General features: G+C 40.7%; 1 protein-coding gene across 3 annotated transcripts in view; it reads left to right on the top strand.

Annotated features, from left to right (window-relative positions):
- cdk17 (cyclin-dependent kinase 17) overlaps nucleotides 1–27,215 on the top strand; it is a 37,773-nt gene that overhangs the window by 1,517 nt on the left and 9,041 nt on the right. For all 3 annotated transcript variants that reach the window (XR_004613066.1, XM_034578218.1, XM_034578219.1), the window contains exons 2-4: nucleotides 16,907–17,051; nucleotides 19,356–19,520; nucleotides 24,463–24,596. Coding sequence is in view for 2 of the 3 variants with exons in the window: in XM_034578218.1 (XP_034434109.1) it covers nucleotides 16,925–17,051; nucleotides 19,356–19,520; nucleotides 24,463–24,596 (426 nt within the window). In the remaining variant the exon portion in view is untranslated. The remainder of the gene's footprint in view (nucleotides 1–16,906; nucleotides 17,052–19,355; nucleotides 19,521–24,462; nucleotides 24,597–27,215) is intronic.

The raw sequence follows: 27,215 nt of genomic DNA, 5'->3' as shown, positions 1-27,215 counted from the left end.
ATAAAACTCTCAAGTGTACACCATTCCACCATCCTGCTGTCACCTTGGCAACTGAGTTCTTGAGGGAATTGGTGTCAGATGAAACGGCATCTTAACTCCCACAAAAACATTGATGGGCTGTGAAATTGACCGCTCATCATCAGTATGTGATCCTCTTCATCATTTAGACCCTTGCCCACTTCCTGTTTGACCTGGATTTACTTCCACTTCATGTAGATCAACCGGCCAGTTATTTATATGTATGTGTGTGGGTGTATTGACCCACATTCACATCGAGACTTGGCTGAGAGACTGATACACCCCCACAGAACAGAGTAATTACCCTGACAGCCCCCTCCCCATGTCTGTTGGCCGGTATAGCAGTGCTGGTATTGATCTGCCTCTGCATTATATGGCATACAGCAGGAAGATGAGAGCATGTATTGTGAATGTGTGCAAACACACTCATACCAACACCTCCTCTCTGTCTGTTTGAATGGATGGATGGATGAGGGTTTCCAGTGAAGTGAGGTGTGTCACATAGAGCGACGTCTTCAGATGTGTGATTGGTTTCGGTTTGAGAAGTTTGAGCGATGTAATGGAACCACAGAGGTTGTCAGTGATTGGCTGGACATTTCCTGTCAGGGTTAAAAAGAGTATGAGCCAGAAGTCAGGTTAAGAGTTTTCGGTGGACGCATTCCTGTCAGGAACTTGTTATATTGCTCTAGTCTAGAGCATCTGATCTTATTGTTTGGAGAGGATGCTGTCTGGATTGATGCTCATATTCAGCTAGTTGTTCATCTGCTGATTTAGGAGCGTCTCTGTCCACACAAGTGTTTTAGCTCCGTATCAGTTTTAATCCCAGTCTATACTAACACACCTTTACCACCACAGCAGTTGTATCATTGTAAAAAGCAGAGTGTAACTGCACAACAGCTGTTAGCAAAGACAACACTTGTAAGTGATTATCCATGTTGTGTTCTACACTGGTAAAGACTAATGCCAGTTGTTTTCTTCTGGAAGAGGGTCATATGATAGGAGCCTGACGAGTCAGTGAAGGCTACATCGTGACCCAAAAGACTCAACTTTATTTGTGTAGCGCCAAATCATAATATAAATGATCTCAAGGCTCTTTACATTGTAAAGAGTTTGAGAGCCGCCAAAACAGGGAAGTTTAGAAACGCTGCTGGCCTCATTTAAAAAAATCTAGTAGTATGAATGAAGCCTTTTCACTGATTAAATCAATTCAAGTTCAAGCTCAGCTTGTGAAAACAGTTGAGTAATGTTCTCTGTGGCTGTGGGGGAGCTTTCTGAAGTCTGGATGAAGTAAGCCTGATGATGTTATTATGGGTTATCTCCATTTTGGCTTTAAAACAAAAACATACCATTTTCTATAAAGCTTTGTCTGCCTATATTTTCCCTCAACCTTCAAGAGCAGTACTAGATCACTGAAGTGTCCCTTTAAATCTGCATAAACTGAAGAGACAAGTGTAAATCCTACTTGTTAGAAAAATCTGTGAAACGTCGTTGCTGTGAGGCACAGAGTTTGCTCACAGTTGAAAATGTTCTGAATGCTGCTGTCCCATAATGTTCATGTTGTTTATGTAAACACTTATTAATACAGTAAATGTATCTGGAGGCAGAATCACGAGGTAGCATCATCTGTGATATCCCACCATGCTTTGCAGCAGACTTGGCTGCACTTACTAATGAACAACCTCCAAAACACTGTTGCCATTGACAACCAGGCCAGCAGCTTGCTATCGCTCTCATTTATGTAACTCCAACTTGTGCAGTGTTTTATTGATCAGATAGGTGTGTGTGTGTGTGTGTGTCTCTCTGTGTCTGTTTTTGCATGTCTGTATTGTTGCTTGTCTCTGTCAGTGTGTTTTTATGATTCTCTCTGTGTGTCTTTGTGTATGTGTTTGAGTCTGTATGTTTCTGCATATGTATATGTAAGTTCAAATGTGCACAAGTGTGTGGTTGAATGTGTTCCAGTGAGTACAGCTCAGCAGATGTATGTTTTAGTGTGTCTGCCACTGTGCTGCCGCAGGGTGGGCATCATGTAGCTGGAGTAGTAATTATTGGGCTTTTTTGGGGTCTGACTAATTCTAGGGCTTCAGAATGAGTACATTTAGTGTGGGCTGGGTGCAGCTTGAATACACACTTGCACACATTTGTAGTCATATGAACGTACACACACACACACACGAGGAAAGTTATGTGAGCCATGCAAGGAATGTGGAGTGTTGTGAGTTCATTCTCTCTCTCTCTCTTTCTCTCACACACACACACACACACACACACACACACACACACACACACACACACACACACACACACACACACACACACACACACACACACACACACACACACACACACACACACACACACACACACACACACACACACACACACACACCACCTCTTCATTCTTGCTCTATAAAGTGAAGCATGCTGGTCACACAACATCAACCACCTATGTCACTGTCACTGTTTGGCCTCAATCCCTTTATTGGTTGTTCACCTCCTCACCTTCACCCTGTGATCAGTAAAAGTAAAAGTCGTCACCATCGTTTGAGGTACACATAGAGGCATAGAAATCCACCAACTAGCGTTTGGTAGTGTAATCGCAGACGGACACAAATACACCATTGCCAGCAAGTATATCTGCTCACTATGGTGGCTTTACGCCAATCCTACATATAAACTATAAACCAGAATGTAGTGTGCTTTTGAAGCCTGTTTTTTTTCTTTCCACACTGTCTCTCCTCAGACACACACACACACACACACACACACACACACACACACACACACACACACACACACACACACACACACACACACACACACACACACACACACACACTTCGTATGTTTTGGCAATGTGTCCTGTCCAGTTACCCCTTGGATAAAATGTCCCATCGTGCTTACCCGGGGGTGTGTTGTTTTGGGCGATTGGAACAGGCTCATAGACTGGAGATTAACTAGTGGCCTTGTTAGAGCAGCAGTAGGTAGGGATTACACACACACAGACACACAAACACAAACACACACACACCCCTCACAAACAAACAAAAAGTCACTTCCCTCATGTGGTGAACACTTTAAACCGTAGTGGTGTCATTTGACAGTGAAGATACTGACATATTCATCTCTCACACACACACACCAGTGATGACCTGAACACTGAACCTTACTGTTTTTGTGTTTTTCTTTCCTGTGTAGCTTCATTTCTCACTCATTTAACACGTGAAGTTCACCCAAACAAACTATTACTTTAAACTTAATTAAATAGAAAACCCGTAGCTGGCTGTTTAAAGAAATGCAGCTAAAGTTGCTTTCAGACATGTACTGAAATCCAGACATTAGCTGGATGTGAGAACTACATACACTTTTGCTGAAAAGGGCTGTGGTCAGTGTTAATGTGCTGTGAACAAGAACATGTGATTTCTGCAGCAGAATTTATACGTCATGTCCTGCGTCCTGCTGCTCTACCCAGGTGCCACCCCTCGCCTGAATGTTCCGCACATTTTCCTGTTGTTGGGAACGATGTGTTTGACCTGGACAATTTCCTGCTGCCTTCTTCATTTGTAAAAGACAACTCTGGAAAATGTCTGCATCCAATTTTCTAAACATTTTCCAGAGTTTAAGTCAGAAACTAGCTATAGATTAGTGCGGGGCATGATGAAAATGCAGGAAAACATATAATTGCAATTATTCAGACCCAAAGTGCAATTTATATTGCATCTTTTTCCCATAAACACATTAATTGAAAACAAACTACAGGCTTGTTGGTGATCTGAGTCGCATTGAACAAGACAAGATTGTTTCAAACATAAATGTTTTTATAATGTAAGTTACAAAGCACAACAATTATGCACAGATTTAATATTATATATTATTAATGGCATTGGTGATAACATTATGTGAATCAGTAACAGCTACATAATAACAAACCACTGAGTAGTCACATCTGAAAAAAGATGTATGCATCTGCCCGACATCCCCTCATGATACTGCTGACCTTACCATAACTGCTTCAGCTAGCGCTAGCTTCACAGACTGATGCTAGTTGAGAGCCACAAATCCCCTCAAGGTTCTAATGCAGTGCTTTCAAGGTGATGAGCTTAAAACAACGATAAGATGTGCTTAGAAGGTTAAGTGGCAGATTGTCAACAACGGCTGCTAACCGTATTTTAGAAGTGATATGACGCAGCTATACTTCAGTGAACTAATTCTACAGCAGGCTTAGTCATGGTTGAGCAATTGAAACCGTGCCTCTGATTTAAGAAGTGCAGTCAAATTGTGTATTCAATATAAAAACAATGAATTGTCCAGCTGTCTCAAAAAAGGCTTTTCATAATACAATGCACACACAAATAAGAGGTACAGTGACAGTACCACATATAGTCGTCTTTAGTTGACACTCTGCTGTTCAGTACAGCCCGTCCTTCATAACTCTCCATCTGCCTGCTTCTCTAAAACAATCTTTGCAACTTATCGCTCATAGTCATAATAATCAAATTATTCTGCCTGCATTTTAAATTTGATTTACTTTACTCAATTTAGACAAATTTCAAGTTTTAGAAGATGTTGTTCTGCACACTGCTTTTGTTGGGGTTGACCCTGAGACAGATTTTGTGACCTTGTTCCTTCCTCTTCCACAGCTGCTCCTTTAAATTAAACTTTAAATCCTGGTTTCTTTGTAAAGTGAGTTTCCTTTTTAATCTCAAGTAGGAATCTCTAATTATCTTTCTCTCGTCCCGCTGGTTTGATCATTGCCTGCTAGACAGGCGTTATCTGCAATTAGTGCCGACAAAGTGCATCGAAAGTTCACAGGAAACAGTCTCAAAAAGTGAACCAAAGACTCAAGAAGCTCAGAGAGAAAATAGTTGTTGTTTATTAATTCAGTAATTTTTAATGAATTCTGTCAGGAATGTTTCCGTAATGAGCAGAACCTGCCGATGCTCCTCGTAAGTTCCATACTTCCCTTCTCAAGCTCTTCACTGTATCAGCATCACTAAGCACCTGATTCATTATTACCCAAAAGGTCAGATCTATTTGAGCTCGACAGGGTCGGAGACATTAACACACACGCACGTAATCTGGTCTAATCAGATTAACACAATTAATACAATCCATGAGTGACGATTTGTGCTTTGGCTGAACAAACAACAATCTACAGAGACTGAGGGAATACTAATCTGGACTGATGGACAGGAGGTGTCTCAGAAGCATAACACAGCACTGAGCACATGGCTCTTAAAATAGAAAGTAGATGAAACAGTCATCTGTCATCGATGCAGGAATTTTGCTTATGGCTGGTAACATCCTAAATTATTTAATTTTGGAAAATACACTTATTCACTTTCTCAATGTATGTTTGTATGCGAGGTATCAATGCTGCCGCTCCCAGCTGGTAAGCTTCACAGTGTAAAACGACTGGAAACAGCTACTATGGGTTCTGTGCCAGGCTATTTCTTGGCCAGACACATGGTCTTTTTTTATTTAGATAAAGTTCAGGGCAGTTTACAGCAGCCTGTGTTTGGAAAACATTTAAAGAGCCCGATCGATACTGGATTTTTGAGGCCAATATTAGTTGTAGGGAGTAAAAGATTCTGAAATTGATATATTCCTGAGATGAACCGTGCTTCTGCTACAGGCATTCAGGGGAAACTTTCACTGTATCTGTTTGAAAACCAGACTTTTCAATTTACGATTTTTGATGACTAAAATGCCATTATCTTCCACTCAACTGACAAGCTACGTAAAGTAGCTATGTGCTTGGACAGCTAGCCAACCAGCAGGAGTGAGTAAAATGGCGGGCAATGTTTATTAACATTGTAGCATTGCATTTTACCAACTACGTATCAATGTAACATGAAGTCAACATTCAACAGATTCAATGCACCACCGCATTATTATCTACTGAGCGTCAGAGTGAAAAGGAAGAGATGCTTTGATGCCACCACGTCGATAGTCGAAAACAGTCTGTGATAGGCTTGATTTTGTATTTTGTTATTTCTATGGAAACTATGCTATCCAATTGATGCTAGCATACAACATTTTACTACCCAGCCACAGGTGTGATGATGACACTCAAATGCAAAAAGGGTTTTGATGAATCTGCCTTTATAATAAGCCTTTTTTACAAGCTCCAGCAACCAAAAATGTCAGGTTTAACTATTGTGCATCACAGCAAATGAAATAAGAACAATTAATTACTGGTGTAATGATTTTATGGGATATCTTTGCCTCAGGCCCGGATGTCCCACCTGCCCTGGCACATAAAAGAGAGAAAAAGCTCAGGTAATTTTGTTGGATGGTGTGAGCAGAAAACACACATCAAAACAAACCACCTTTGGAGAGGCAACACCTGTTCCTGCAGGCCTCGGGGGGGATTGGAGATGGCCTTGGAGGCCGTGTTTGAGGGAGTGGTGGGGCGTGAGAATGCAAAGCCATAAAACGGACAGAAGAGGAGGAGGGGAGACGATTACAGAAGGAGGGATGTTAAAGTCCTGTTGTGTAAGAAGACCTGACCTCCCATAGAAAACTCTCTGTGGAGAAGCGTTGCCTTTGTTTTCGTGTTGTTGGGTGTGTTTGCCTGAAGCTGTCGTAGGTTTTATATGGCTACTGAGTGAAGAAGTAACCAGGTTTGGGTAATAACAGAGAACATGGAATCAGGATTATGCAATTACAAGTAACTATAATCAGCCCAGATTATTTGATTAATGGCATCAGTAATTACAGGATCATAGTTTTATAGTGACTTTAAATAATCACAATTTTAATATGGTGAGACTTAACTATTGCTATTAACCAATGAAAAACTTCTCTGACATACTTACACACCAGCTTGTGACGGTAGACAAAGAACAGTGTTGGGTCAAGAGAGGAGGTTCAAGCAGCAGCTTCAGTCCAAAAATTGCACTTTAATATGTATTCAGTAGGCGACTACATTTCAAAGTAATCGGACCGACCCCTGGAGGTAACTGACGTGAGCTTCTCTGGCCAGGAATTTAAGCAAAAACATGAATTATTGAAAACTTTGTGTGTGTGTGTGTCAGCTCAGCTCAGCTTATGCCATTTCCCCATCTCTTGCCACTGGAATGTGCCATCTCCAGCCATGTGTTTTGATTCACCAACCAAACACCCAGACAGGAAAGCGCATTCTTGTATGTTGTGTTCATCCAGCTGTGTGTGTGTGTGTGTGTGTGTGTGTGTGTGTGTGTGTGTGTGTGTGTGTTTGTGTTTGTCGGACGGACCGGAAGCTTCCCGTTTACCCTCGTTTGTCTGGTTTAGCTGTAATGAGACAGACGAGCGTTATGTAACGGACCGAGCAGAGGAGAATGCGGGTGTTGATTTCACAAACACAAAGGAAGAGGGAGTTGTATATGTGTGCAGGAGCAGCCGCAGATCACTGTGGTTGGAGGAGCAAAGACAGAATTAACAGCAGGTGGGACTGTGCATCACACGGGGTTGAGGGAGAAAAAAGGCGCTCTTATTTTGATGCAGTTGAAGTCTGGTTATCATTGTCGATTAGAAATTATATTAAGTACTGCATACAAGTGTGAATCTAGATAAAGATCTTAATACGATGAATCATGCAGCCCGACTAGTTAGACACAATACAAGTGATTTTAAAGCAGCGGTTGGGAAATCTTGGCAGCAAGAGGCAACTGACTTGGACTTGCAGCACAATAAGCATCCATGTGCACAGATAGTGACAGCAAGGCTTTTGTTTACACTGTCAGAAGCTGCAATGACGTAACCAGGACATCATTCATTGACAATAAAGCCGCCCGTCTCATGTAGGAGACAGCGCACGATAACAACCACTTAAATTACACAAACAGCATAGTGAGTGTATGTAAATTTAGCAGTTAACAGCAGCGATGACAGAAAGCAGATGCACTGAATAAGTATAACACCAGACACCGAGTTTATATCTACCCCTGATCAACGCGTAAATGATCTCATAGCTGTATCATTCACTGCTATATCCCTGCTGCAGATACTTTTTAACTTTGCACTTTTGACCAAATTTGTAACTCTGGTTTTGAAAGGCGCTATAGAAATAAAATTGGTTATTTTTATCATTACATTAAGAAAAGATGAGCAGTGATTCCTGAGATATAGATATTCTTAAAGTACACAAATGCTCATCTTTTCTGCATTGTTTATTCTGGAGAATTGAAATTGTTGTATCAGCAAACATTCAAAGACTAAACTTATATGTCTGTGAAATACCATCAGCCAACCAATAAATCAGTCAGGCTCTATTCTTTATCATATCAGTTTTGAGAAACCCTTTCTGTTTATGAGATTGTTTTGGCCTTGTAACAGCTGTACAAGGACAAGCTCTAAAAACAACATTCACATGATCATCGTAACATCGTTATGATCTTATAAAGTTGATATCGAGAACAAGTAAGGAGACACTAAATTTATCAGTCTGATGTTGGTGATGGGCAGGCATTTCAGATATTTTGTGTTTTTGCTAAACAAGGTTGATGAGAGCAGTGAGACTGAAGCATAACAGTAAAGTTGTGGAGCATACAACCTAATCAATAAGCTGAAAAACACTTAACTTCCTTAGTTGAGCCGAGGTGAACTGCATTTTTAATAATAATTCTCTCTGTGTGATTTACTGCACAAAATAGTGTTAACCTAGGTTTAGACCAATTTACCTGATGCTGACTCCACCACCTACCTCCTAAGTGTTTGTGTATATGTGCGTGTGTGTGTGAACAACTGATAAGAGATCTGTCCTGCACACGGTCTCTGTTTTGTAAAGAAGATGAAGTTCATCACTTGTGGGATGACCTCAAGCTAACCCCCTTCACACATGTGCACACACCCATACATATACAGTGCACTGTATACCTAGCTTGTTTGTTTTTTTCGAACCTCACACTTCTCTTGCTGCAAACAGATGATACTTAAGTGTTTGGGCATGCAGTCAAACTGTGCGTGTGTGTGTTGTGTGTGTCAGCTGAGCTCCCTGTGTGTTTTGTGGCCTGTGGGCCTTGTGTTTGTCATATGGCAAGAGAGTGATAGGATAATGTTGCTGTGTTTACATTTGTTTGAGTGTGTGTGTCTGTGCAGCCTTCACACCTAAAAATAACGTATTCCCTGCAGCTCGCCCTTCCTCTCCTCCGGCTTTATCTTCATTCTTTCCATCAAAAAACCTCTAGAGCAGTGTTCTTCTCCTTCCTCCTCTCCTTCTAGATTTTTCTCCATATATTTTAGTTTTCTTTTTATCTCTTTGGTAAATTATTTGTTTTACAGTGCTCAATATTTAAACGTCAGCATATGTTTAGGGATTTACAGGTAGGAGTCACTAGCTCCTTGAGGAGCAATGCATTAGGGGATCAAAATGTCCATTCCCTGCCACTTGGTGTTCTTTTTGGAGGGAGCACTCTAAGCAAGGTAACCTTGACATGACACCCAGGGCGTTTACAGGCCAGATGGGATGTATACTATATGATCCCGAGTGCTGTTGTGGATCTACCCCGGGGCCTCCTCACAGCTGTATATGGCTGAAAAACCTGATCACCGCATGCAGATGAATTCAAAGTAAACAAAAACAGGTTCTATTCCAGGCTTCTTTCTAATGTCTTGTCTCATGATTGTCCCTATAGGACACCCTGCGAAGACCATAGATAGATTAACTGATAAACTGAGAGCTTTGTCTTCAGGTTCAGGTCCCTCTTTATCATGATGGTCAAATACATCACCTGAACTACTGCTGATACACGTTTTCTCATGATCAATCTTACCCTGTATCCTATTACAACACTTTGATGTACTTTAAAGATATCATATCTTACAATCCTTCATGAAATGTCCAAAAACGATAAGACTTAACTTGTGTATTTTGTTTGACTTGCCCTTACATGAACCAAAAGGTTTCCAACAATGTTCAAACCCTGAGAAATTCCAAATTTTATTCAAGGTAGCAGGATGTTTCAGTTTGGTCACCTTTTAATTGCCCGATCTTAACTTAACCAGTAAGTTGACCAGAGACTCTCAAACTGTGCCACTTCTCTTTAAGTATCTTCCACGAAAGCTTGTGAAACTGTTCTCACTGGTTTATCTTCCCTTCCTTAATCTCTTTGTCATCAAAAGACTTTTTTTTTTCTCATGGTCACTGGTAATTTCCTGCTAATATTAACATCGCAGCCTTTTGTGTGATCACAGGCACATAGTGTTATTTCAGCTCACCCCTCTGGGTCAGTCATGCTGAAGCTCCTTTTAAAACAAAGGGTCTTTCAGTGGAAAGCACCCACTGTACCGGACAGCAGCACTGATGCTCTGTTTGTGTGTTCTCTTCACACAAACACATGCTTGTGACTGTACTCAGTAGGGTTCAGCTGAAATAGCTGCTTGAAGGCTGATAACAGTGGTAACAGTTTTGTGATAAGGTTGAAGATATTTTCCGATTTTTAACTTATGCAATGTGAATTTTCCTTTTGTGAAGTTGGGAAAGACTCAGAAAAACTGAATCTATATACACCATTGCAAAATAGAGAATTCTGGAAATTCATTCATTTAGTGGGAAAGTTGAAATTGCATAATTGTGTATTATATTGACAATTGGAAAAACTACATTACTAAATGAGAATGGCACACTCAGAGCTCAAACCTCCGCCAAGGTCCAGTTAGTGAAAATGTGAAAAAAACACCTGATCTTGCAATGTTCAAGAAAGTGATAAGAAGTTCCTGGCACTTTTCTTGGCTTGTGTTCCATCCTTCCACTAACTTACTTGGAAATCTGTTTGGTAGTTTTTGCGTAATCCTGCTGACAAACCAACAAAACAATGGCACTTAGTAGAGCCCACTGCTCCACCAAGGCCCAATCCTTAAATCCACTCATAAATAGTCCGCCTTAATTTTTTTAATTAAGAAAATGTAATCAGCGAAATATCTAAAAACATTAAGACTAGAGAGATGATGCCCTTTGGGGCTTCTGGCGTTTGAAGCCTTTGTAGTGGTGAACATCATGTAGGTCAGAGTGAGGTGCTTTGATTGTAATGTATGTCAGCAATAAGAAGGGAAACTCCCGGGTGTCTTCGTGTGCACTGCTGTGATCTCTGATCTATGTTAGCAGTGATGTAAGTGGACCTGGGGCATTGCAAACATTATACCCTCCTCTTATCCTAAAACCAGACATATCTACATGAGTAAAAGTCAAACGTGAGCACCTGTGTGTGTGTGTGTGTGTGCTCAGATTTTGCCCTCTAGCCTTTTTGGCTGGACTCCAGTCTTTCATCTAAACTGCTTTGATTAGTGTGCGTGTGCTTGATTACCATTATTTGGTGTGCACGTGGGCAGCAAGCGAGCTGTGAATGCAAGTCGGTCGGTGAGAGACATTTGCAGATAAAGGACAACTGAACGAACTTGCAAAAAAACATGTTGTGACCCAAATTTCTTAGATAATCATGAAGATGCAGAGGATGTTTAGCGTGGAGCTAAACTCATGAGTCAAAGCCTGAAACTGTGACAAAATTAAGCTTACGGTAGCTGCTGCCAAATGTTTTTGGTTGATCCTAGAAATTGCGGTTTCAGTTGTTGCCTTCATGAATTAAATGTCAACATATGAAAGGACAAAAAAAACCAACTGTTTGTCAAAGTGTAATACTTTTTCACTTTCTTATACTGTCTGTGACTCTTACACCTAAGCCCAAAATCACTACATGGTGTGTTTTATTTATTTTGAAATGTTGTAAAATATCTGGGTTTTGTAGATTTCAACAAATTTCCTTTAAGAAGGAGTAAATGGTGCATTTGTTTGGAACTATTTTCAGCTGTGGATTAATACACATTTGTTGCCCAAGTAAGCATTTTACTGCAAAAGGATGGTGTACATGATGACTTATAATGAATGTTTGTGTGTGTGTGTTCATGGTGGTGAAGAAACATGTGACTGTGCAATGCTGTGGCTCACTGATGTGTTTTTAATAGTCTTCGCACAACAATGGAGCTCTATGGCACAGAAGAACAAAATATATCAGGCTGGTGCTAAAAGTCGTTATACCCCCAGGAAAACTGTTTTTGTCTATACAGGCAATACTTGTTTCTAAGATCAATTCATTGTTTGTTTTAGACTTTTCATGGGCTTTGCTGATACTTGAAAATCAGGCCATTAAGTTGCTTCATATTACAGTATTATACATGCTCACTTTGTTGGATGCATGACCCTCCATAACACAATATTCCATAACATGCACACAGCAATGCTTGGACTCTAGTCGAGTCTTAAAATAGCTGTGATTGAACAAGTATGAGAACATTTCAGTTTATAGCCAGTATGTTTTGGCATTGTTCACATACATTCTTTATTACATGTTGCCAGTCATTTTTAGTTTGTAGTCAACCTATGGTAAGAACTTCTCACTTTCTTTAAATGTACAGTTGGTGAGAGCGGCAACACAAATCGAGCTGATATTGGTGATGCCTGTGGTGTGTTCAGAACAAATGTAAACAAATTTCTTTCCATGCATTACTCGTGCAAGTATGGCTGCTGGATTGTTTCTTGCTTCCAAATGTCTCAGCATTTGCCCGTCCATAAATACGCAAGCTAAAATGGAGGCAGCAACATTTCCCTTGAACCAAACTTCTCAGTTTTAGTTGCTTGAAAAGAAAGGGGTCGTATCGGGCCCACAGATGCCAACATAAAGTCTATTTTCCATTTCTGATTCTCGTGACTTGAGGGGAACACTGTATTATATTAGCGTATATTTGTGTTTGCCTGGCGTATATCCGCAGCTATTCCTGTCATTGCATTGTAATTGCACATGTAATCACACCGTGGGAAGACTTTGCTTTGCACTTGGTCTGAACACATCATTTAACTGAAGACATAAGAGACATAACCATTTTTTGAAGTTGCTATATGTGTTTAATGAAAGCACAACATTTTCGAGTTTCACAGGCTTGTGAAAAGTTCTTGTGTATCCTACCTCTAATGATTTCAAGGGTGTATATATGAACGTTATTTGTTTTCAAGTCAAATGCTTATTTATACAGTATATTATATAAAATGTTCATCTCATCCTTTTAGTCCATAAACAAACTTCTATTTCAAACATTTGCATTCAACTCCAATATATAGTGTGTTTACCCTGTTTGCAGTAAGTCTTTTTTGTTGGACAGCGTTGCTCCCAGCATGTACTGTATGTTGTAATATTGTTGTGATATTTAATCAGCCGTGCAGGGCTACAAATGACTGGTGTTATCCATGACCTGATCTGACCCACACTCCCCAAAGGACAGTTAGAGTCAATGAGCTTTAAAGAACAAACCACAAATAAAACTTTAAGATCTCTTTGACATGTGAGCTCTTTTACTCCTCAGGCTCTGTCGGACTCCTTCCTGTCTCCTTTCCAAAAGGAAAGTGATGACTCTGGTGTCTTTTTAAAAGTGCCTGTGATTCTCATATGAGAGAGTATTATTTTAACAACATTAACGGTTGTTTTCCTTTTTGCTAAAATCTCCAGCGACTGTTAAATATTCCCTTTAACTGTCCCTTTGTTCCCTTTTCTACTCATTTCCGCTCCAATTCTGTCAGTTCCATGAACTTTTATAAAACAAACGCAAGTGTTAAAGGGATATGTTATGACATAAGGTTGTGTGTGTTACTTATTTATAGTGTTATCAGTGTTTGCGCATGAGCTCGGGCTCTTTATGCTGAGGTTAGAGTTAATGGTTTTCGGAATTATGATTAATTTAATCTCTAATATGAAACTTAACTAAAGAACTACAATTTTTCTTTTTTGTATAAACATTGTGGATTTTGGGAAGAAATACTGTTTCGATCGGGGTCAGTCGATGACACATTAAAGGAACCAAACAGCTTATACATTTTTACATTTTGGGAACACACACACGCTTTATGCTTTTAAAGGACAAAGGTTTTAAAGGAACAGTCCAGCATTTTAATAAGAGTATACCTATTGACTTTCTTGCCCCAGAGTTAAAGGATGAGTGCCATTCAAATTATAATCTGTACTTTTCATTGTTACTGTCATGAGTTTGCTTCTCCCACATGGTGGTCAGGTCACATACCGAGATTCACAGGAAATGAACTGGGCACGATGCAAAAAGACGAACACAAACTTTTTTTCCAGTTTGATTTGAGGCAACATCTGAGAACTGCTTTCAATTCCCAAACCTCTCATTAAGCTACTGAAACCAAACTTAATGTCGACTGAACCACCGCTACTCTCAGTATATCTCTCCCTGTGTCAGCAGTACTGTACATGTCTGCAGTCACTTGGGTGATTTCATGGATCTTAACCAAACACAAAGACTCCATTATGGCTCCGCTCGCTGAAATAAACTCACTTTCTCTCCCCCGTTCCTTCTCTCCTTCCTCTTAGTCGTCTTCTTCTTCCTGCTCCCACTCTCTCCTCCTCCTCACATTCACACTTTCACCCACATCTCTGTTATCGAATATAAAGCCTCATTTTTCCTGACATTACCTCACTCTCATGTCTGAGTTGGAAATGAAGAGAGGGAAAAAAATAGAAGAGGAGGGAAAGCGAAGGGACAGAGGACAGGGAATGGATGTAGGACAGTGGTGGTGGTCTCTGTGTGTGTGTGTGTGTGTGTGTGTGTGTGTGTGTGTGTGTGTGTGTGTGTGTGTGTGTGTGTGTGTGTGTGTGTGTGTGTGTGTGTGTGTGTGTGTGTGTGTGTGTGTGTGTGTGTGTGTGTGTGTGTGTGTGTGTGTGTGTGTGTGTGTGAGATCATTAGCCTGGTAATTAGGCCCCGACACATTTTGTCTCTCCCCTTGCTCGCCCTTTGAAGTTCCCTCCTCCAGACTACCCACAATGCACTAGGGAGGCATCCAGGAGGGTACAGAGGATTGATGGTGTGGGGGGGTTGTCAGGAATGTGGGTCAAAATGTGTATGTAAGAGAATTTCTGGAAATGCTGATGATAAGAAGAGAGAGAGAGAGAGAGAGAATTGGGGGTTCAGTTCTCTCTCTGTCTCTCTGTTGTCTTTTTATGTTATTCCCCCCTCATGCACATCATTCATATGTGCCAGATGCTGTGCTCTCAACACACACACACACACACACACACACACACACACACACACACACACACACACACACACACACACACACACACACACACACACACACACACACACACACACACGAGCCTCTTTGTTTTGAGATAAAACCCAGCTCTGTTGCACCACTCTGTAAGGGAGACAAAGAGTGCTTATCTCACTATCTCACATATAGTGTGTGTGGGGGGGGGACAGAAAGTGTGATTGTGTTTGTGAGAGTGTTTTCCTATGAAGTCATTATACATTTGTATTGTATTGTTATTTTCATGAGCCGGATTTTCTGCCTCATTAGATTAAAATTGGTCTTTCCCATCTTAGCACTTTCGTGTGTGTGTGTGTGTGTGTGTGTGTGTGTGTGTGTGTGTGTGTGTGTGTGTGTGTGTGTGTGTGTGTGTGTGTGTGTGTGTGTGTGTGTGTGTGTGTGTGTGTGTGTGTGTGTGTGTGTGTGTGTGTGTCATCAGATCTTTATGCCGATAGGGCCAGCATCACACACATCGCCTGCAAATGTGGGCTAATCACACACCGGTTACATACACATGATAGTTCTGTTTAGCTCAGTGGTCAATTCTGAGACTTGTAGTGTTTTTAAGCATTTTATTCCCCTGCTATATTACAAGCAGTGGAAATGTTACAAAATGTCTGTAGACATTCAGTTTATTTTGAGTGGCTGAACCCTGTGAAAAATACAACATAATTATGCAGGTTAATTAGACCAACTGCAGGACACACACACACACACACACACACACACACACACACACACCTAGAACAGATTCTAGGTTTGATTCCTTAAATGTGTGTTTTGTACTGTACAGGACATATTGTATAGGATGTGTGTTGCTGTGTTAGTGTTTGATTGCGGTCAAACACCCCTGACACTGATTGATGAAGTGATTCTCGCTTCGCAGTACCATGAATGAAAAATTGCTGTGTGTGTGTGTGTGTGTGTGTGTGTGTGTGTGTGTGTGTGTGTGTGTGTGTGTGTGTGTGTGTGTGTGTGTGTGTGTGTGTGTGTGTGTGTGTGTGTGTGTGTGTGTGTGTGTGTGTGTGTGTGTGTGTGTGTGAGAGAAAACAGGCAGATGGTGTCTCATGAGTATAAACAGAGCTAACGACCTTGAAAGGGAGAAGGAAAGAGAGGAAGAGAGAAAGAAAGAGATGGAGAGAGACGGGGAGGGATGGTGACGGCAGGGGTCAGCGTGTTCTGCGTTGTCGGTCAGGAGGTACGGGCGAGGCATTTCTGCTGCTGCTTCCTCAATGCATTTCCTCCACTTGCACACACACACATACATACAGTATTTGTACACACACACTTGCATGGGGCGTTAACACAGCAACACAATGAGCAGGGACTGGCCTTAGGCAGATTGAGCAAGGTGTTTCCTGTGACCTGAAAGGCTGCTGCGTCGACACAAACACACGTCTGGAACGACACTCTCATGTGGTTGTAGCAGAGCTTGTGTGTGTGTTTTGTGTTGACTGATTTGACTCTCTCCTCAACCAATTAGACGTCATTAATCTCTCCGTGTATAAACGTGTGAGTGTAAGTGAAAACAGCTGTATTTAAGTCTGTGATATTCATCCTTTATTTATGTTGTTGTCATGGTTTATTCATGTGCTGCTCTGCCATTTGCAGAGTGAATGAATATTGGATTAAAAGCGTTTTTATTTTATTCATGAGCTGAGAGATATTTTGGCCTGTATGGAGGCTTCTGAAATCCTCACTGCTGCACGCACACGCACAGACACACAAAATAACAAAACATCCCTGTCAATGTTGTTTGTGTTTGTCTTTTTGTGCATCAGTCCTCTAAACAGTGTGTTTTTGTGCGTCTTACAGGCTGCACACTGCCCCGCTATGGAGAAGATGAAGAGGATCAAGAAGCGTTTGTCGTTAACGCTCCGCTCCAGTCACACCATCGACGAGTCCCTATCTGAACTGGCCGAGCAGATGAACCTTGAGGATGGCGGCACCAAGGACAATGGTCAGTGTCTGTGTTTGTTAGACCTTTTAAGAGCTTCCTAAAAAATTTTATTTCTAGTGTCCAGTGTTTTTAACACTAACTGGCAGCTCAGTTCCAGATTCTTTAGATTTCCTGTAACTGCAAGATTTAAGGAACCGTGTTTGTAATAAAAACACCTCCGTAATATACTGTATACTATCAGCATCCTCTTGCAGCAGGAAACCCAACAATGTGTGGATGCATGGAGTCGTAAAAAATGTCGGGAAATGATTTGCTCCTTTTAAAAGCTTACACATAATAATATTTCTCAAAATTATGTAATTTTGAAAAATATTTCGGGGGAAATATGTTTAAACTGATCTGTTTCATAAAAAAAGATTTACAAAACACATTTTCTGTTGAAAATAATTATTAAAAATAATCTGGATAAAATGTGTCCAAATATTAATTTTATGAGAGATGCAGTTAATAATATATATAACATATATCATGTGAAATCTGTCAAAAAGATAATAACAAAGCTGCATTCAATGCTGAAAACAGTATTGAAATGCTGTTAGAGCATCAGTGCCACATTCAATATCTTCCTGTACATTTCTGTCAGCACTGGCATGTAAAATACTCACACACACACACACACACACACACACACACACACACACACACACACACACACACACACACACACACACACACACACACACACACACACACACACACACACACAGAAGAGAGAGAGAGAGAGAGAGAGAGCTTCAGTGTCCTGGCAGCTCTTTGGGAAATTTAAATTATGAAGCTCTGATGAAGATAAAGAGAGAGAGTTCAGCATGTAACAGCTGTAATGGACTTCCAGTGAGGAGCTCTCTATCTCGTTATATAATAAGAGTAAGGGCGAGGGAGCTGCTTCATAACACTTACACACGCACACAAACACACACCATTAGATAGCAGTGATTGAGAAGAGAGAGAGAATCAACATTTACACACAGGCAAACACTTTCTCAGACTTCTCTCTGTTATGCAATGCCAAGCACCAGTGTGTCTCCAGCGAGCTGCTGCTGTGACGGACACGTGTCATTGACACATGTGATTGACAGCTGCCAGGATAAATTGACACACACGTCCATCTGTTGCACACTTTTTCCCCTTTTTAGATATTTGCTTTTGGTTCCACATCCACCAAGACTCAACAAAAGTTACAGGCATCAGGAACAGAGGCCAATGTCGTCTTCATAATTATCATGTAGCTCCATAATAATGGTGCGAAGAAGCCATTTGTCATCTTAAATAGTAGTTCCACATTTTGAGGTTTATTTTGTTACCTTAGGACGGAGCCATGTTAGCTGTTTCCACCTGTTTCCAGTCTTTGCTATTGGTGCAGTTAATTCAGCTGCTGTAGTTTTATACTTGTGGCATCTCATTTAACTCTTAGCAACAAAAGCCAGTGAGTATATTTCCCATAATATCAAACTGTTTCTTTAAATGTTGTATTTTATCATAGACAAAAAGGTGGCTACATGTTTGATCACAGCCGAGCCCCTCATAATTAAGTTTTTATCAATTAACTAATTTCTTGCTAAAATGTTTCCGTCCACTTAGCCCTGACATTTTTACCTTTTTAAATTCTGACATATCTGACAAGCACATTTAAGTTAGTGATGTTGACACCGCAGACTTTCAGCTCAGAGTTTAAAAGGTTGGTTAACAAAATAAGGTTGACAGGGGAAGACAAATGAATCCACGAAATCTGACAGACCTACGGCCTGCAGCTACGGGTGTTGACATTGTTCTGCCCACAGGGAGAACACTGAGTCTCAATATTTTCCACTGACAAATTCCTGGGCCTCTATTACTGAGAGAAAGCCCATTAATGAACCCATGTGGCTTATCCGTAGAGTCAAATTGTCCTTTTTTTTATCGATCATACAGTAATGCAAACAATTTTGTAATACCAGGAATGTTCAAATTACATTTTATTCTGCTCATATTACGTAAGTTCAGCAAACCCGAGTGAATGCAACATTACATAACTTCGGAGAGTACTTGAAATCCTGTTATTTTTACACATTTCTCTGTAATTGAGCCTGAGGGTTGGTTGTTTCTTGAAACTTCAGTACTGTGACTTAAATGTCAAATAAAGTTGTTTTGGTTTAAACAAAGCAAGGCCACACAGCTTGTGTTTCAAGTGAAGAACACAATGCTCAGAGCAGATGTTTAATGTTGCTCTGTGTTCGTACCTCATGTGGCTTCTTGAATATTTGTGATGCATCTGTAGAGCATCTAATTTTCAGAGGACCAGAAATGATGGCAGTTGTTGTTTTTCAGAGCCCTTCATGAGGAACGGCCGCCCCCCCACCTCCCACAGCATGCACTCCTTCCTGCACCAGTACACCGGCTCCTTCAAGAAGCCCCCGCTCCGCCGGCCGCACAGCGTCATCGGCGGCACCTTGGGATCCTTCATGGCTATTCCACGCAACGGCAGTCGTCTGGGTGAGATACATGCATGTGTTCACACAGTCACACACACACACACACACACACACACACACACACACACACACACACACACACACACACACACACACACACACAGCCCAAACACAAATGGAAGGAAGTGAGTAGAGGGAGAGCAGATGGCATCCGGGAACAAACAGGAAACGTGTCACGGTCCTGAGATTTCCGTCCTCCTTATATTTGAAAACACGCTCTGGGCCAGTGACTGGCTGTCCTTCCCGTGAGGCCGCTTCTCGCTCTTCGCACTCAGCAGGGCTGTTTCTACCCGAGTGACAGCTGGATGGTAGATTCAGTCAAACGTGACACAGTGTCCTGTGAGAACTGATTCATCACACTCGATCCGCAGCAACGAGTCCCAACCTCAGGGTTGGAAAGGAGGTGATGCTGATGATTCAAAGCAGCATCACATTTGAAGCTGCGGGTCGGGACAACCCACAGGATGACGAAATGATTCATGGGAACAATATGTGGGTATCAAGATCTACCAGCCTCCAGGCTTTTTACATTTTTAGTCAAGAAGAGCTGGACATATTTTGTAGGATCTGAGCCGATGAGGTCTGTAGTGCACAGTTACAGTTACAGTTAAAGTTCAAACATTTTGTTACTCCAGACTTTACCTCACTTGATCCTTCTGTTTACACCTCACACAATTCTGGCAAATATTCATGTTCACAAAATAATAAACTGCACTGATATACTGCACTGTATGTTACCAAAGACGTTTAATCTAACAGCACTCGATGAATCCATAAGTGGTGTTGAAAATCCCAGTACCGCACATTTCCTCCTTCAGTAGAGTGTCACAAGGCTTCTTTTTGTTGTTGTGGAGGTCATGAGTCAACTTGGAACTGAAAAAATTGTGAATATAGAAACTGAACACGCGGCCATGAGATCAGTTTTTTATTATTTCCAAGAATTCACTTTGTTCTTAAGCTTGAAAAGAGCATTATAAATAAAATGTATTATTTTATTATTTAATTCATTCATGTAATGTTTCTGTTAGTGCTCATTATATAAATACTGTATCTGGACTCTGATTGGTGCTTCTCTAAGCTATTTTTTGTGATACCCTTGAGGGCTGATAAGCCTCACACTGGACCCTGGCCTAGATTGAGGGACATGGATCTAAAAACAGGACATTTAAGTAGGACAGTGATGTACCACATATTGTTGCTACACTTTGTGTGCTTATTATCAAAGCTGCTAAAAATGGTAGCGATCATCAAGTCTCGAGTCACAAGTTCAAAAACTCGTTCAGAAGAAAGGATATGTGGAGATGATTAGGAAAGAAAGATTAAAAATAGATGGAGAATGAAATTCCATAAGAGAGGTGCAAAGGAAAAAAAAAAAAAAAAAAAACTTGAACTGAGATAAGAAATCTGCTTGTAGGGTTTTTTTTGGAGTGAGAGACACGCGCTGTTGGAAAGTGAATTCATAATGAAAAGTGAGAGAAAGAGTTTCAGGGGCTTTTGGAAGTTTTTTGAAGAGGAGTAGTAGGAGATAGTGGAGAGGCACGTTATGTGAACGGAAAAGAAAGTAGGCCAGAGGAGATCATTTTAAGAAGCAGCAATAGAAAAGTGCAGGTAGTGGAGGAATGTGTTGAAGCAATAGAGAAGGAGTCAGATGGACCAGTGCCAATTAAAACTACACCAAAGACAAAACAAAACCTGGGAAAATGAGGAATATGTAGAGTGACAGCAGTGGTGGGAAAAAAAATTGGTGAGGCAAGAAATATGTGAGAGAACAGTAACAGAAAAAGAGGGACGAGAGGTTGTGTGGATGTTTTCAAAGCGTAGACAAGAGAGAAAGTCACTGAAGAAAGTGCTGCAGTCACAGGGAAGAACTTTCTGGAAGAAGTCAGAGTAAGGTGTTGCTCTCCTAAGGATGTGTTTCAATAAGTTCTCTATTATTATGATGGAAATGCCTGTACAGATGAAAACGTGGGTATTTATTCTTGAACACACACATTCAACCTTTGCACAATGAACACTTTTAAAGGTTAAGTGTATGAGATTTGAAACAAAAATACTGCAGCCAACAGCTATTTTCTATATAAAGATACAGTGGAACAATGGCGTCATAAGCAGCAAATGAAGACCCCCTCCCTCTGTGTGTGTTGTGATCCGAGCTTCACTGCTCTTTGTTTTGGTAGCTGGTCAAGGTGCACATTCATTTTAGAGGGTGTGATTATATTATAAAAAGAGATGACCCCATTTTTCACCCCTTTTCCACACTGTCATACCTTTCAGAGCTACAAACACTGTAGACACACCTGTCACCTGCCCAGCACAATGTTGTTTGACTGCCTACTTACTAACAATATTAGCAATGCTAACGATCTGTTAGCTGCCATGTGCTGGGCATTTGGAAACACATTTAACCTGGTAGCGCTGGCACCTCACATTCAGAGGCGTGAGTCCTGCTGCAACAGCTGCAGGTTCAGTTCCGACCCCGGCATTTTGGTGCGTGTCCTCCATCTCTCTCTCTGTCCCCATTTCATGGTTAATACCCTTTCAATAAAGGTGAAATGCCTAAAAAAAATATCCAGGAAACACATTTTCCCACAGAGGTGCATTACACCGCCCATAAGACATGATGTCTGCAAGGCAGTTTGCTGGATTCCTCTGCACACAGTTTAATTTCAGTTGTAGTTCTGTGTGTGTTTGTGTTGTGTCTGTTGTATCTATTGTGTGTTTAGGGACTATACACCCTGCTCCTGAAAACAAAGGTTTCTTTGTCTGCCACGTCACAAGGTAGCCTGTGGCTCACCGGGACACGGCTAATTTTATTAGTAGCATCTGTACTTTTCATACTGTGACAGGTCAGAATGTCTGCTGTGTTTAAAGGCCTGTTGCAGTTCACAAGACTGAAGTATCTCAACAAAATGTTGATGAATTTCACACTCGTGTTCCCCAGAGGATGAATCATACAGATTTTGAATGTGATACCCTTATTTTTCCTCAACATCATTAGGTCAAAATTTAAATTTGTTCAATTTAACTCAAGGTCTTAATATAGCCTCAGAGAGCTGTTTTTTTACGCACCTGGCAACCCATTCAGTATAATGAAAATTATACCTGGTAAAGTGGGAATCAAGAAAGCAGTCGCATGAGACTCATAAGTACCTCTCCAGATTAATATACCTTCTGAAGCATATTTTTCGAAAGAAACAGTGTATCTTTAAATGAATTAAAATGAATGAAAGACCTCATTACCTCATTATTAATGCAGATGAAATACAATTGAGTGTCATTAACAGATCCTCAGGTTCTCTTGTCACTGAGCCAGCTGCTCAGTGATGCAGCACCAGAGAGAATCAAGTACAAATAGAGCCGCTAATGGTGTAATTTCCCTCTGAAATGTGTTCAGGCCTGATAGTTGACAATCTATCAATTATGCATACACGGCTGGCAGTAAAGTTGGTGTTTGTGTGTGTGTGTGTAATTTAGGCAATAGTTTATCCCAATTTACATCTGTGTTTGTTGTATGCATATAAATTAGTGTGTGCATGTGCAAATAATGTGCGTATGTACAGTTGATTAATGGGTCCCCCAGGAAAGGAAACAGGAGATGGATGAAAGTAGATGGCTGCAGAGACAAAGGCTAGAAAAACAGATGAAGAAATGAGGAAGGTGTTTGAGAATAGATGGACTGAGGACGGATGAAGCACAGTGAGAGGATAAGAAAGAACATAAGTCATTTATCTCCCTCTATTATGGAAACATTGCCACCATTTCTTGTTCGTCCCTCTTTTCTTCTTCCTTTTTTATTTATTCTTTGTACCCTCACCTTCTCCTGTCTCCTTCCTTCTCTTCCCTCTCAACAAATATGTCTCTGACGCATTCTCTCCCCTCCCTCCCTGCAGGTACTTTGCAAACCCTGAAGTTTTTATATTTTCTATTCCACTTAAAAAACCCTGCTGTCGTATGTCGAGCTCTTCCCGTGTGCCAGAAACTAGAGTTCAGCCAGAGAAGAGGCAGAGAAACCTCACACCAAATGATCTGTGGAAAAAGCGGAGTGACATGCAAAGTGCAGTAGAACGGAACAGCCCCAGAGGAAAATCCTGAAAACATTTTTGTTTCTAAAAGCGGATCAGCGGTTCCTATAATCTGGGGGGGGGGGAGACTTTCAGTTTTAACCAGATTACCACAGACAGGTTCACGTTCTGCAGCCTTTGGGTTGTGGCAGCACCACAGAGTAATGAATTAGCATTTTATGAAGTGGGGTTTGTCAATAAGGTGCATGAATAGAGAAGGAGAGGTTTGTTTGGGTGTAAACCAGCATACTTTTTTACAACATCTAAACTAACAAGTGTAAATAATCGTCTTTGGTACGATATTAGAGAATTAATCAGGATTATCATGTTATGAAATAAATGTACAGAGTAAATCTCCATCAACAGAAAGCTGACAAGAGATTTCTTTCTTCTCGTTCCTCCACTCTGCCTCCGCATTTGATGACAGACTGCATGGTTGAAGGCGCTGACACAATGATGACAGAGAACTGCTCAGCCGTGGCTACTCATTAACTGTGTGTGTGTGTGTGTGTGTGTGTGTGTTTGTGGAGGAGAAGGTGGGCATGTGGTTTGTACATCAGCGTGTTCACCCCTGCTGTGCTATGGCAGTAGTGGTAGTTTTACAGCCCTGGAGGAAGTGGTGCAGGTTTGAGTGTTTAATCTTTGGCCTCGGGAGTCACAAGGGTCTGAGAGATGAGAGAGATAGAATGAGAGAGTGGGATCTGTAGAAATAAAGATGCATATAAATAGTTCATAGTATATAATGTTGATAAATAATCAACATTATATACTATGAACTATAATCTATAATATAAGTAACCCATTGTTTATCAAGTATCAGTATGAAACTTGTAAATGATAAATAAACTGTTATGTCAATAGATATTTGTTTTCTCTTGTCAGATATTGTACATGAGAACTTGAAGATGGGCTCAGACGGGGAGAGCGACCAGGCGTCTGGAACGTCGTCTGATGAGGTTCAGTCTCCGACCGGCGTCTGTCTGAGGAACCGAGTCCACCGGCGGATCTCCATGGAGGTGAGACGCCCACACACACAGCACATAGACACACATATGCACTCACACATACATAGACACACACACACACACTGCACAGTAATTGTTAAAAAATGGCTGACAGGGCACGTCTGCATTTCTCCCTTTACCCCCCCGCTCATCTCCTTCTGCTCTGCTCTTCAACACCACCCTCCTCTTCTCCCCCTCGTTCTCTTGGGAGATCCAAGTCGGGAGGGGGTTGGGGAGGGGATCGTTCATCCCCTAATGGGCTCTCAGTGTCTGGGCATCATATGATACTGATAGCAGTCCTGCTCCCTGAGGAACGCAGCAGCGTCTGGTAAAGACATGCAGCGTGATCGTCTGTGCTGTGACCACATTGGTTTACTACATGTTGGCTGTGTCAGCACTGCTCCAGTGCATGCTGGGACTGGAATCTGCTTTGTTCCTCTTTTAAGGACATATATAATGTACATACACCCTTTAATATCTTGTTGCCATAAAAACATCTTCTTGACATCTTTACACCAGTTTTACTTCAATATAATTTCAAATGAAACTAGAAATTATCTTTTATATTTCCAGAGCTCTGCCATCTGTAAATGTAGAACTCCATCCTTTTCAGTCAGTAATTCCCCTTTTTTTAAATAATTTGTAGCTGCACGCATCTCTTTTCTCATCAAAAGATTCTCAGAACAGGCTTTTAAAATGCTTACTGAGTCAAATACCATGAATTGGCTCTGATGGCCCTCAGGGTGAATTCAACACAGTCACTTACACAAGCTCAGCAAATAATAAATGAACTGGATGAATTGAGAGGAGGCTGCATGGTTACCATGGGATTATTTTTGTCTACTAGTTTCTACTTGAACTGTGTTTTTGTATGAATTTAAAATTGTTTCTTCTCCGGACCAACATACATTTTTCAAAACAGTTATATTATTTTTTGCTAGTGATTTATAAGTTATATAAGTTGGAAGAGGTGGTTCGGCAAATGAAACGATGCTAAATCTTGGCTTTAAAATCATCTTTCTTATGAATCTCAACCTGGAGGACTCCTGCCCTCTGCTGGCAGAGGATTGTACTTGATCTTAGAGTGGGGTCACACACACAAACACAATTATGCTGACCTATTTTTCGCTTGAGTTAAAATCATTTGTAGTTGCATTAAACCTCACACACACACACACACACACACACACACACACACACACACACACACACACACACACACACACACACACACACACACACACACACACACACACACACAAAAATATGTTACATGACCACAACTCCACTGCTCTTCTTCTGGCCACAGTGTACTCTCACTTTCTGACCTATGTTAAAAGATGAGCAGCCTTTTGTTTTTTTAGCTCCGACTCCACACTCTAAATCTGTCCTCTCAATAAATTTGCATCTTGTCGAAGTGTCCTTAAAAATGAGACTGAAACCAAAATTAGCCCTGACGGCTGTGCTGACAGTTTGTAAATGGTGTGTGATAGAAAAAGCGCTGCATATAGAAGCGCTGTTTGTGTGACTGTGACTCTTTTTGTAAATTTATTTGAGTAGTCGATAAAGACCAAAAAAGCAGTAATACAAAAGAGCACTAACACCAATACTTTTTTTATCTTCAAGGAGCCAATCAGCAAAAACAAAGAATACAAATCACAAACACTGATGCATTCACTGACACTTAAAACAAAAATGTATCAGTTTTGTATGCTTTAGTTTATTTTCTACTATTTTCTATGTAAGAGCTGATCCTGTCACAGAGTCTTTAAACCAGTTCACAGTGTAATAATCACACTGTTTAAAAGAATAAAATATATTAACCCCAAATCTCCCAAAAAATGAACAAGGATACAACAAGTGGATCAGTTTCCTCTCCTTATTACACTTTACCCAATTTTAGTGTGTGTTTTATTTAGGCAAATGCTTTTGAATAGATATAATTTAACAAGTGTCTTTCATTAATATGTAAAAACGACACTATAAATTAACATGTATATATTCCTCATAGACATGACTGGAAAAGTACATTTTTCTGTGTGATCAGTTGTTTTTTCAAATTTTCTGTCGATTGACTCATTGAAACAATTATTTCAAGACTATATCGAAGTGTGTACACATGCAATTTTCAACCACAGTGAAAAGTATTGTGCACAGTGAGTGAACAAAATAAAAATAGATGAACTGCAGAGAGGATGGACCAAATTGAAGACTGACACTAAAGAGAGAACAAGCAGCACTGAGTCGTATTATGTAATAATTTTCCTCGTCTTCCAGACAGCGATATGCTCTGCATGATGTGAACTCTCCGTTGTCATAATACTGACAACCTTTCTTAGCAGCTCCGTGATAAAGAACTAAAGTAATGAAAAGAAATGAGATGATTTAAAAAACTGGTGTCATTTTCTCTCAGTGTATTTTTATTCCACTTCACATCTTTCAGCGTTATGCAACTTCATGTCAGATGTGGTGTTTTTTTGATCCTGGAATAGATGCGATGTGCCGTCCACAACAATAAGATATGAGCCCGGTAATATTGAGAGTGACAGCCTGCAGTGTGAGCTCAGACTGACAATAAAGAATATTGTACGACCTTTTCTTATCCTCACGTGGTTTTGTGCGTGTGTCACA

Source organism: Hippoglossus hippoglossus, chromosome 23 (genome assembly GCF_009819705.1).
Source record: "Hippoglossus hippoglossus isolate fHipHip1 chromosome 23, fHipHip1.pri, whole genome shotgun sequence".
NCBI lineage: Eukaryota > Metazoa > Chordata > Actinopteri > Pleuronectiformes > Pleuronectidae > Hippoglossus > Hippoglossus hippoglossus.
This window is presented reverse-complemented; position numbering and strand designations above follow the sequence as displayed.